The sequence below is a fragment of the Pinus tabuliformis genome, chromosome 2_2 (genome assembly GCF_031772625.1).
Source record: "Pinus tabuliformis cultivar Carrire ecotype Pingquan chromosome 2_2, CPIR1, whole genome shotgun sequence".
Lineage (NCBI taxonomy): Eukaryota > Viridiplantae > Streptophyta > Pinopsida > Pinales > Pinaceae > Pinus > Pinus tabuliformis.
This window is the reverse complement of record NC_142300.1, coordinates 541,046,284-541,059,260: the sequence shown is the minus strand read 5'-3', so window position 1 is coordinate 541,059,260 and position 12,977 is coordinate 541,046,284. Positions and strand designations below refer to the sequence as shown.

Genomic DNA, 12,977 nt, shown 5'->3' with positions numbered 1-12,977 from the left:
GCATTGATTGTTGAGCTCCTTTATCACGACCCTACTAAAAATGTACCCATTACTCAAACAAAATCTTGACTTGACATGCTACATTTTTTCTATCTTATTTTAATGCTTAGAGGGTGATATTGATGATGAAGATCCCAATATAGGCAATGATTTTGACGATATGGAGGTCTTTGTTGTAGCGTGATTTTTTTTTTTTTATCTTAGAGGCCATCTAGAGCTTTTGTTGATGTATTTTTGGTTCAGAGATGGATTGCACTGGATGTTATTTTGGTTTTGTGCACCCTTACATGCTATATAAATGAGAACTTTTGCTTATTTGTGTATAAATGGTTTGGATTCCTACGGATGCACATGAATATATATGTTTTTCTTTAAAATTTGAATATTTTATGTGGTTTTGGTTGACCAATTTTTTGGTCTGGTTTTTTAACAGTTCCGACCAGTTACCGATTCAAAGGGAATTCTGGTTCGATCACCAATTTGGTTTTGATCAATGTTATAAGGACCAAACTGAATTGGCCGGTTCAGACCGGTCTGATTGTTTTGAGGCAAAAACTGGTTCGAACCGGTGACTTGAACCGTTTTTGTCTGGTTTGGTATGGTAAAGCCACGTAGAACGCAACAAGTGGTGCATGTTTTGTTTTTTTTCTTTTAATGGTTTTCTTAGTTGGGTACTATCCCATAATAGGTGCCTAATATTCAAGTATATGGCCCTACTATTGCTATGCATTTCATGGTAATGTTAAATTCTTGAAGTAAAAATTTTACTTAAATTTTTAACATTACCATGAAATGACTCAGGATGTTTGAGAGTGGTTTTGATCTCATTGGATTTCATATGGAGAAAGTAGAATTTTAGATCTCACTCAAAATCCAACATACTTAACAGTTTTCCAAGATTTCAGGATTGGGGGATTGCAATGCTACATTGGATTTTCTCATGTACGATATTATGAGGGTATGGAACTAGTATTTAATCAAGAGCACCAAGCCCTCTATGTACCTTGATGTTAGTGGCATTGGTTGTTGAACTCCTCTATCATGAGCCTACTAAAAAAAATACCCATCACTCAAACAAAATCTTGACTTGACATGCTATGATTTTTCTATCTTATTTTAATGCTTAGAGGGTGATATTGATGACGAAGATCCCAATATAGGCAATGATTTTGATGATATGTAGGTATTTGTTGTAGCATAAAAAAAAATATGCTAGAGGCCATGTGGAGCTTGTTTGCTAAATGTATATTCGGTTTAGAGATGGATTGCACTCGGTGCTATTTTGGTTATGTGCACCCTTACATGCTATATAAATGAGTACTTTTGCTTATTTATGTATAGATGGTTTGGCTTCATATGGATGCACATGAATATATATGTTTTTCTTTAAAATTTGAATATTTATGTGTTTTTTGTTGACCGTTTTTTAGTCCAATTTTTTTACCAATTTCCATACGATTTTGACCGGTTCTCGTTCCGGAGGATCTACCAATTCAATGACCGATCTGATTCTGATAACTATGGTTCGAATAATATTGATGTGCCAAGATGGACCCAAGATGACCCCAAGCTATCCTTAACCTTGTTTGATAGACGGTGCCTTGTTTTGGAGCCCATATGAGGATGGTTATCACTGAAATGTCTTAGAATAGCTAGAAAATCCCTCTTTGATGACAACATTTGCCCTTGGAGATGAAAACGTGACAAAAGTTAGAACAAGCAGAAAAGCATAAAAAGGTAATAAGGACCCTTTCAAGTTATATGACACCACCCCCTATGTGAGAGATTTCAAAATAGAAGATATTGTTATGCTAAAGAGACTACTGAAAACCTAGAAAGGGAACTTAAGGGTCTTAAAAGGGACCTTCCAATCGCTAGTGAAAATATTTGGCGCCTCACATTTAATGAAGGCAATATTGGTATGTTGGATGGCTTGAGGCAAAGTAGTTGAACAATATGGGAATTACTAAATGGAAGAATCTTTAAAAATTCCATAAACAAAATTGGCACAATTGGAAAGCTATAGTCAAAATATATATTACCATAAATAAGAAATATCTAAATGAAAACAAAATGAGAAATGAGAACTAGGGGCTGATAAAATTTACAAAGGCTATCATATATGAAACTCTTGACTTTGGATATTCTGGCTCCCTATGCCCAAGTAAGAGCAATTTGCATACTGTACTCCAGCTATGGGCTGATGATGAATTGCATATTATGCACTCCCTTTTGTTCATTAATGAAATATAAAATGCACTGCGTGTAATTTGAGGTAAAACTATACACAAATATTATCTACTCAAATATAACAATATGCATTTCCCATGCGAACCCTCAAACTATGCCCATCACAATTAGAGGTGTTTAAAGGGTATGTAAATTTTACCCGAAACAATGAGTTATTTTTTAAATATGCTTCTAAATTTTTACTAACAAATTAAGAAACAATAATGTCAAAAGCATATTACAATGAAAGCGCCAAAGATTAGGTCAGTTGGTTCAGCCCCTCCCTCTTCACTTTGGGGACACAACAGATAAACTGGCTCTCTATTCCCATGTAGAGGGGTGATTTGCATATTCTGCTCCAGATATGGGCTGATGATGAAATGTGTGCGGTATACTCTCCTTTGCTCATAATAAAATATAAGATGCAGTGCATATAATTTGAGGTACAGTTGTGCACAGATATTATCTACTCGACATAAGAATATGCATTCCCCTTGTAAAACCTCAACCATGCCCTTGACAATTTGGAGACATGTTAAAGGTATGTAAGTTTTGTAACTGAAACAAAGCACATTACAATGAAATCCCCAAAGGGTTAGCTCGACTGATTCGACCCATCCCACTAAGCCGTAATGCTCAGGGAGGTCGTGCGATTTATCGCCATAAATTGCTACGGGGTTACCAGCCACTATTGTATCTAGCAGTTAATATTGCCCTCCATCCGGAAACCCAAGGACAAGGGAAGCTGGGAGAAATGCAAGGGACACTGGTCAGGTGCCCCAGCTTCGTCATTCTGAATGGTTATGTGCTGGAGGGGGAGCGAGATTTATTTCTCTGAAAAAGAAAGGCATGTAAAATGAAATACAAGATGCAGTAAACGTATTCGAGTTGAAAATGAGAAAAAATATGATATGCTTGATATAAAAGTGAGCAATGCCCCCGTGAACACTAAACTGTGCGCTTCCGAAACTGGACATTTCGAACAGGTATGTAAGTTTACCAGATAAAACATTGCTTTTTTAATATGCTTCTAAACTTCACAATATGTACCAAACAACTCTTTTTCCTTGTATCTTCTGCATAACTGAAAAAATTATGAAAGAGAAAAAACAATGTACGCTTTATTGGGATGGCAATATCTCTGATCTAATACAGTGTACATGCTCTTTCCATTTTGATTCCATTTTCCTTTTTGTCATGGTGCATGTAAACCAAATGAACTTCTCCAAGAAGAGAGCGTAAACTAAAAAATAAAATAAAAGCAAAACCTACCTTTAGCGGAATTTTAGCGAATAAAACGTGAACCGAGCCATTAAATCCCACAACAGTGTCCAAGGGAAGCTCCTTGCGGACAAGATCTTCCAAAAGATACACAATGTCATGCAATATTTCGATTCCATCTAGCTCAAGTGTGGAATTCACATAGGAAGTATGTCGAGCGGGCAAACGGCCGCCTTCTGACTCGACGACCCCAATTCTTCGCCCCCGATACCCTAACCCTATATCCAGCTTATCATACTCCAGGCTGAAATAATCCTTATTGCTGACCTTCACAGCCATGTCCATGCTTATATTCATGAACAGACGGGGTACAATGGAGCCAGATTGAGAGGCCGTCTCGAAATTAATATCATTGAAGTTCACGCTGATGACTTGAATGCCCGGCTGGGACGGCCAAAAGAAGTAGAAAGCCGCGCCGAGGAAGAGACCGAGAGAGATCGCCAGAGCAGCGGCGTAAGCAAGTAACCGACGGTTGCGCCGCCTATTATTAAGATGTGGAGCCGGAGGAAGAACCACATAGTATGCGTCTGCTGGATAGCCGTAGGCGTAAGGTTCTTGGGAGGGCACAGGAATCGATCGCGCGGTGCTTACAGGCGCCATTCTTGTCGCGGTTTTTAAAAACCGTCGCAAGCATTCCTGCAGCAGTGAAGACTTCGGCTTATAGGAGTACTCCTGGGGCCCCTAATTATTCTGTTCATGGCGAACAGGGAAAGGTAACAAACTGCCCGACCTACCATTCGGATCTCAGAAATTAAAGACCACCTCTTAATTTCGAATTCGTCAGGTCAAGCAGCTAACTCTGTCACCAGGCGAAGTGCGGCACGAAGCTCTGAAGAGGGGTGAAGGCCTCAACGTTATCGAGGTTCCTTGCAGGTCCCTATCCTTGTCTTTTACTTTATATTTTATTGTATCCTTGTCTTTTACTTTATATTTATATTTTATTTTATTGTTGTAGTTAGATTTTGAGATAATCTATTTAACAACTGGTTTGTCCATAAACCTCGAAGGTTTAAACATACGTGAAACTATTGCAAATCAATTCTAAACTGTAAAAATTAAAATTGGTGATTGGGGTTGCTTCTATATTACTTGTATCTTCTTACACTATAAAAATGTAAAAATATAAGTGAAGTCTCCTGCAAATTAATTCTAAACACCAAAACTCCAAAAAAACACCCACTCAAAATTTAAAATATATATGGCTTGCAGGTTGCTGCACCTAGCCTAGGTTTATAGTGGCAGCCAGTTGGATTTGATCCTGAGCTTGCCCAGGATAACTCTCACTAGTTACCGATTGTCCGAGTGTTAAAAAAAAAAAAATTTAAAACATATTTTTAATTAATAATTTTCCTGCGAATAATTTTACCTTTACTTATTTTTTATTTAAGTTAAATTTTATAATAAAAATGTCAGTTTCTCTTCACACCTCAATTATATTCATATTCTGTCGTAATAAACTTTTATTTATTTAAAGCTTTAAACGTGTCTGCTTTATTCATTTATATCTTCTTTACACCTCAATTATATTCATATTCTGTCGTAATAAATTTTTATTTATTTGAAGCTTTAAACGTGTTCGCTTTATTCATTTATTTATTTTTTAAATTATATTTTTTAATATTTTTATGTTAAAAATGTCAATTTTTATTTGGAGTTGTCTTTAGTATGATTTTTTGGAAGTTTTTACGGTAGGTTTTTCCGGTGTAATTTCTTATTGAAATCACAAGCTTGATGAGTAATTATGTGCAATTGAAGTGTCCTAAAGGTTTTCTAAGGTAGCTGAATCCATATATACAGTCAAAAAACTAGTTTAAATAACACAAATCAAGATTTCACCTCAAGTTTTTCCACCAAAGTCCCATTAAAGACAACAACTTTTTAGATCTAAAAACATCTTAAATAATTAAAAATAACAATTTCACATATATATAATTGGATTAAATAAAAAAGAGTTGTCTTTAATGCTACTTTTTGGACTTTCTGATGTCAAAATCCAGTGAAAAAATGAGGTGAAATCTTGATTTGTGTTATTTAAACTAGTTTTTCCACTCTGTATATCGATTAACACCTTGGAAAACCCCTAGGGCACTTTGATTGCACAGAATTACCCATCAAGTCTGTGATTTCAATAAATTTTTGCCAAATTTTAGAGAAATAAAAACCCACCGTAAAAGCTTCCAAAAAGACGCACTAAAGACAACTCTCATAAAAACTAATTTACATAAATCCCATGTACATCATCATCCAATATTTGGATATGTCCTATAAAGATGAGAAATAAAATAAAATTGGCCATATAAATTATGTGCTACATCACAAAAATAAAACATATCATTTCATTTATCAAGAACAATGAAAGTAAGTTCAACTAAAAGGAATCATGCTCAAACTTTGAAGATCACCTACATAGAAAGCTTTGTAATGAATCTCGCCCCTCTAGAGGGTGAGGCCTAATTTCGAAAGAGCATCTACAACATAGTTTTGCTCCCTATATATATATGCAAAAGTAACCACTTGAAACCTTTTCTTCAAGTTTAAGAGAAAATCTTCGGCGAAAATCACAAGATAAATCATCTGTCGACGCGTTTCGAACTCAACTCCTTGCGCATCTAGTTGCATAATAATGGAGGGGTGAACGCAGAACATTTGTTTATCCAATCAATGGTGACTTTTGACTTTTCGGCCTTCATGCTTTAGGGGGCATCTGTTATACAACATTTTGTCATTGTCCCTGTACTCCTCATTCCTCGATCCTGGAGGACCTCTACAGTGAACCCTACACGCTTTCCCATCATGAAGAGACTCCCGAATCTTTCTTTTACCCTAGTTTACAAGACCGGCGTTAATGACCCATTTCCCCCTCGCGCCGATTTGCAGAGTCTAAAACTCGACCTAGCGATGTATGGTGCAACTGAGCCTTTTCTCAGTCACGCCAATCCTCTTTTGGCAAGCTTTTTAAATATGGAGTCGAAGCTTCCAGGGCTACAAGCTTCGTAACGGAAGTTTGGTAAATGGTTAGGCTGGATGGAGCCGAGGAAGTCAGTTTGGGCTCCTTTCCCCTATTAAGATAGAAAAAACCAAATAGATAAGCCCTCTCCCATCATAAGAGGAACCATCTCCCCTTCATCAAAGCTATATAAACTCATTTTCCAAACTAATCTAATCTTAGTATTTTTGGAGCTTGAATGACCAGCAAGATATCTATAGCTTGTAGCTTTCTAGTTTATGTTTGTGGAGGAAGAATAGTGTGTTTGGTTTGGTTTGGAACTAAAGGGAAGAAGCCTTAAAACTTCCATTGTTGGGGTTATCCATGAGATGCTAGCAGAGGTGTGGGAACCTCAATACATCGGAGGAGACCTGCAACATCAAGGCTTTGGTTGTAATCTCTTTCTGAACTTATATGAATACAACTATTAATTGATTTCCTATATTAAGTGTTATCTTCCATTTGATGGGCTTAAGATTCCTTGACCTTTGGTTTGGTTTGGAACTAAAGGGAAGAAGCCTTAAAACTTCCATTGTTGGAGTTATCCATGAGATGCTAGCAGAGGTGTGGGAACCTTGATACGTCGGAGGAGACCTGCAACATCAAGGCTTTGGTTGTAATCTCTTTCTGAACTTATATGAATACAACTATTAATTGATTTCCTATATTAAGTGTTATCTTCCATTTGATGGGTTTAAGATCCCTTGACCTTTTAAGTAGGTTGAATGCAATTTGTATACTATCACGTTTGTCGTTGTTGTTTGTTTGCTTGTTTCAGGTATTCGAAGGAAGGAAACGAAAGATAGTTGGAGTAGGGAAGCAAGATCATCACCAAGCGGAATAGTGTTCTAAGAGGTAAGCCCTCTTATTTGATTCTAGCCTAAGGAAGTTTTTACTAGATTGTTTGTTTGTGGCTAGACCTGCTCTCTCGGGCTAGAAGAATTGTCTATGTCCGCATCGAGAATTTACCTACACCACAAATTAGTGACTCCGATGGGGAACCAATCCTCTCGTTTGATTGATTTTCATTTCGTGGTTTGTGTGAACTTTTGTAGTATCACCCTTTCCCTTTGGTTTTCTCTACTTTGTCTGGTTTATTGCTTTGAGTCTGAAATTTAAAATGACAGGTCTGGTTTTGGCCCTTGAAAAAATTATTTTTTTTCTTGAAATCCTCGATCAGCACGCTTTATTTTCCGACAGTCGCGTCGACCAGCGCGATTTGCTCTTAAACAGTCGCGTCGTACCCCCTTGTGGCTCCTGTTGTCGGTTAAGCAATCGCGTTGATTCATGTAGGTGAAGATCAGGGTTTCTCTTGAATCATAACCAGTGTGTCTTGCCCTCATAATTTCTATATCTTAGCATGTTTGAAGGCACACAGACACTAGCCCACCCTCTGATGTGTTAAGTCTGGCCCTGTGTGAAGTTATTTTTTATTTTTTCTTTGAATCCATCGATCAGCCCTAGGTGTAGCCTGGCCAGTCGCGCTGATCAGGCCTATCAGCGCTAGTTGTAGCCTGGCCAGTCGTGTTGGTCGTGCAGATCAGCGCTAGTTGTAGCTTGGCCAGTCGTGTCGATCTCTAAGTTAAGAAAAAACAGAATTTCTCCCATTCCAGTGCCAGTGTGTCTTGACCCTCAGACTCTCTTCTTCCGCCCAAAAGTGACTATGACGCTTTGTTTGCTGGCTTTGATTGATTGATTGGCTTGAAGTTTCATTGCTTGATTTTTTTCAGTTTCTTGGATGGTTTCTATGACCCTAGGGCATCTAGGTCAATTACCGTCCATTTGCTTGTTTACTCATCATGTCAAGTTTCTGATTTGCTACTTCATTTAATCCATCTTTCAATGGCAACATCTTCATTGCTTCACTTTCAATTGAATGAGTGAAAGAGTCTTGCTTGTTTTCTTATTTCGAATGTCTATTTTCTGTTTCCGAGCATAGATTACATTGCTTGGTTTGTCAATTGAAGCATTTATGTGTTTGGTTTGTTCGATGTAGGGAAGAAGTTGCTTTTAGTTTCATTTATCATGCTTTGGATTTGATCGATGCTTGGTTGTTCGGAATTGTGAAATTTTCATTAAAGTGTTTTATGTGAAAGATTTAATTTGCATTTTATGAAAAGAACATCATTCTAGTTTACTTAAGCGAAAATATTGCATTAGTAGTGTCATTGAGAAGCTAGAATTGTATCATCATAAGCATTGGAAATTAAATGAAACTTCTTTTGTTGTTAAAGGGAAGATCAAGTGCATTTAGGACATGTATTAGTGAAAGTTTTCATTCTTTGATTGTTGCATTGATTGTGTGCTCGCTATCCCTCAATTAGTGTTAAATTTCATCGAAGAAAGATTTATTTTCTCATATAGCTGCATATAGGAGTTTTCAGATGACAGCGATAGGGCCTTGGAATTGAAACCTAATTCAAGATCAATCGTTAAAATTTATTGAATAAACCTAAGGAAGCATTGAAACTTAACGCACACATTTAGTGGTCTAGGCTAGAGACATATTACGACGTCTTTAAACCTAGCAGTTGTCTTTAACTTTACACAGCGCTAGTACAGACTTGTGCTCTCCGTACTGTCGTGTATATAAAGGGAGACCCCACTAGGTTTTCAATCCTTTATCCATAGAAATTTGAGTCTGCCACCTTGTAAACATGATACACTGAACATCGCATTCGGGAAGATTGTCTGCCCGTACTTCTCGGTTCACCGCAAGTTATTCCGCAGTTCATGGTTACCTGGTAATCTGTTTTGCCTAGATTATCTTGAGTAGTCATTTTGGTCTTTTTGACTTTTTAAATTTAAAAGATCATCGGGCACTTGTCCTTTTGAGCTCGTTAACTTCAAAAGTGACTAGAGTGACCTTTCGCCCTTTTCTCGACTCTTAAAATATGAAAAGGCAAAGTTTTGTTTCAGTGTCTTAAAATTAACTACCCACGAAATATTCATGGTTAACGTTATCTTCCTTAGTGATTCTTTAGGGTCGATTCTAATGGCAACATTTCCAGAGTGTGCCAATCAAGGTTTCCCCTCGGATGGGAATCCTGGTCCTTTTCCTTCTTTTGGAAATGCTGGTGCTCTTTATATGGCAACGATGTCCCTCCCTAGGTTAACCATTTGTTTCCCTGTCTGGTTATTTTCAACCTCGGTGGTCCCGAGTGTCCCGACTCCTTTCCAGCCATCTCCTTTATTTGAATCACATCACGATGATTCTAAGATTGACCTCTCACCTTCTTCCCCTATTTCTTCACCTTCCTCTTCTACTTCGCCTGGTGAAAGTTTGAAATCCAATAACAAGGAGACTAAGAAGAAGAAGAAGAAGACGAAGAAGAAGAAGTCAGATAAGCGAGAGGCCAACCATGCAGTGGTTACTCCAGATTCATTTCCCATCGACAAACCTTCTGATCCTCCACGGAAGGTCAAATTCCCTTGCAAGCTATGTAAAGGTGACCATCTCCTTCGACACTGTCCTAGTATTCCCAGAGTCTTAGAGGTATGGTCTTAAAATCTGGATCGACCATCCCCATCGACCTCTGGAGATCATGTCGATGCTACACCCTCAGCTAGTGATGGTAAGAAGAAGGGAAAAAATAAATTTCCCTGTAGGTTATGTGAAGGAGAGCATCTTCTTCACCTTTGTCCTCTTATGGATAAAGCTTCCAAAGTTTTGGAAAACTTTATGGCTCCTCAACCCCAACTTCCTGTTGGTTATCATAGGCTTTCTTCTAACCCTCTCCTAGTTAGTAAAGAGATTGACTTGGATTCATCTCTTGCTCGTCCTGCTCTTCCTGAGCATGGCTCTATTGTGTCTGTTCCCGACCAACCATTGGTCGAAAAGAGTGTCGACTTGGCTCTGCCTTCAGTTGTTCACTCTGTTCCCGAAGAGAGTAATGATGATCATACTGCTCATGTTCTTCTCGTCTCCTCAGATTCTCATGAATCGAAGAGTGACCCTCCCGTCCCAGTTGTTCAAGAGAGTCCTTCTCCTTCTCCTGCAAGGCATGGGTGCAATCATACGATACCCTCACCAAGTAGTTATGTCGTTTCTTTCGATTGGAGTCAATTGACTGCTTTCCGCCTCCCATTTTTTGTGCCTTTCCAGATCATAATACAAGCCTATAATATGGTAGTACATGGCACTATATTAGATGAAGGTGCGTCTGTTAGTATCATGTCTTCTACTACTTGGCAAGCTTTGGGTTCCCCACAGCTTGTGCCTGTCACCTAGAATCTGTTGGCTTTCAACAGAGGAACCAGTCAGCCCTTAGGGATCCTTCTGAAGTTCCCTATTACTTTGGGAGGAAAGACTGTCTATATAGACGTGATGGTAGTCCAAGGTCCCTTAGATTTCAATCTTCTCCTTGGACGTGACTATGTTTATGTCATGGGAGCTCTTGTTTCTTCGCTTTTTCGTGTGGTTTGTTTTCCACACGAAGGGAGAATAGTGACCATTGATCAATTGTCATTCATTAGTCACTAAGTGCCTCCTATGCAACCATCGTCCCCTATTGGTTCTTGTTTGCAAGCAGTACCCTCCCCGCCACAGGTCAATTATGTGGTTACCCGTTCCGTCTCCACATCTGCTGATGATCACACAGATGGTATAGTACATTATGTACTGGGGGCATTGGAACCTGATCTGTCTTTGGTACTAGTTGACATGTATTCCTCCCATAGCGTGGTTCTCCCGTCTAGTGAGGACCTCTTGGGAGCCATGTTCTCGTATGGTCCATGAACAAAAGTTCGAGAATAGTTCCTTGTCTTGTGTCAAGCTCGTTAAAAAATGAAACAAGGGCCTAGAGCAGAGTTCATTGTCTTGTGTCAAGCTCTTTAAAAAATGAAACAAGGGAGGTGAGAATAGTTCCTTGTCTTGTGTCAAGCTCGTAAAAAATTGAATCAAGGAGTACGAGGATAGTTCTTTTTCTGTGTCAACCTCGTTAAAAAAAATGAAACAACTCCCTTTTCCAAATCGAGTCTTTGATTAAGATCTCATAAAATCCCAGTCGAGCATTTCCTGGAACTCGAAAGTGAACCTTCATTCCATCCACCTAGCTGAATGAAATGAAACTTGGGGGGCATGTACCTCGAATTGGGTCATTATGCTAGGGGCATGCAAACTTAACTCAAGCATAGTTTGCCTTTGTTTCAAGCTTGTGTAAAAATGAAACCAAACTCAAGCATAGTATTTCATTTCAAGCTTGTGTAAAAATGAAACCGAATTCAAGCAGAGTTCCCCATGGTTCAAGCTTGTGTAAAAATGAACCCATGCCCAATTTACATCTCGTGATTGTCGCTTTATCAGCTAATTTCTGTTGGATGAGCTTTGGTTGTTTCATTCCATCGCCACCATCTCTTTGGCCGATCATATGCTTTCACTTGGTTGTTCTTTCCTTTCCTGAGGAACATCTGCAATGAGTGGTCTTACTAGCCAACCTCATGACCTCTTAGTTTTTGAGCAGTTCCACCATAACCGGAACTTGTGGCTACCCTTTATACCACTTGTTCCTCCAGGATGAGTCACCTTTAAGCTCTTTTCTGACTCGTAAAAACTTGAAAAGATTGCCGAGTATTTTTCCCGTTTAGACTCGTTAAAATAAATAAAAACGGGGAGTCTACTTTAAGCTCTTTTCGAACTCTCAAAACGTGAAAAGATTGTCGAGCTCTTGTCGTTTTGAACTCATTAAAGCTTGTGAAATGTCGTTTACCCAGTATACATTTACCCCTTTTTCGGGTTAGGATAAACTATTTACGAAAAAGGTACTTTTTGACTGAAATGGTCAAGCGGTTCTCTCAAGTATCGTTTTTTACCTTTTCGGGCTCGAGAGACACAAATGTACGAAAAGGGACCATGTGGAGTTTTATTTTCCGTGTCTTTTTCAAACTCTCTAAACATGAAAAAGATACCAAGTTACACCTTTGTCGGACTCGTTAAAACATTAAACGACATCAGATTCGTCACCATGACGAACATGAGCTTCTCCTTCCTAGGGCTCATTAATATTACTAGGTCGGATTCATCCGAAGGATGGACTTACAGTGCAAGCACATGCTATCCCCTTCAAGCTTGTGATTAAAAAATAATTGGGGTACCTACCAGAAATGGTGGGGGAAAATGGGAAATTCTATCAGTTGTGTCGGCAACTCACTCTTGAACATGACACTTTCTGCTTCGTGTCGGGTTGGGATATCCTCACTTCATCATTGACTTTCCTGGGTTGGGCCGTTCATTTTTGCCTTCCATTTGATCTCTGCCATGTCATCATGACCTCCGATCCTATGGATTCAAACGCTGCCAAACTCCGGATTCGTGTCGTGGATATGTTCAAGAGTTGTCCTTCTGCAGTTACACTCATTCTCGATTCTTTGTATCATCCATGATCATTGCATCCCTTTGTCTCGTGTCGATAATGTGGGATACATCATGGCCCTCCTTCGACACGGTCACTTCTTGTCAACTTCAGCTCCTTATCCGGAAAGT

General features: G+C 38.7%; 1 protein-coding gene across 2 annotated transcripts in view; it reads right to left on the bottom strand.

Annotated features, from left to right (window-relative positions):
* The window catches only part of LOC149193748 (uncharacterized), a 109,397-nt gene that overhangs the window by 47,073 nt on the left and 49,347 nt on the right, over positions 1–12,977 (bottom strand). Inside the window, exon 1 of one of the 2 annotated variants that reach the window (XM_089404891.1) lies at positions 3,502–4,384. The exons of the other annotated variant lie outside the window; for it this stretch is intronic. Coding sequence (XP_089261017.1) covers positions 3,502–4,110 — 609 coding nt within the window. The 5' untranslated portion in view covers positions 4,111–4,384. Of the gene's footprint in view, positions 1–3,501; positions 4,385–12,977 lie in introns of those variants that run through there. 2 annotated transcript variants of the gene reach the window in all.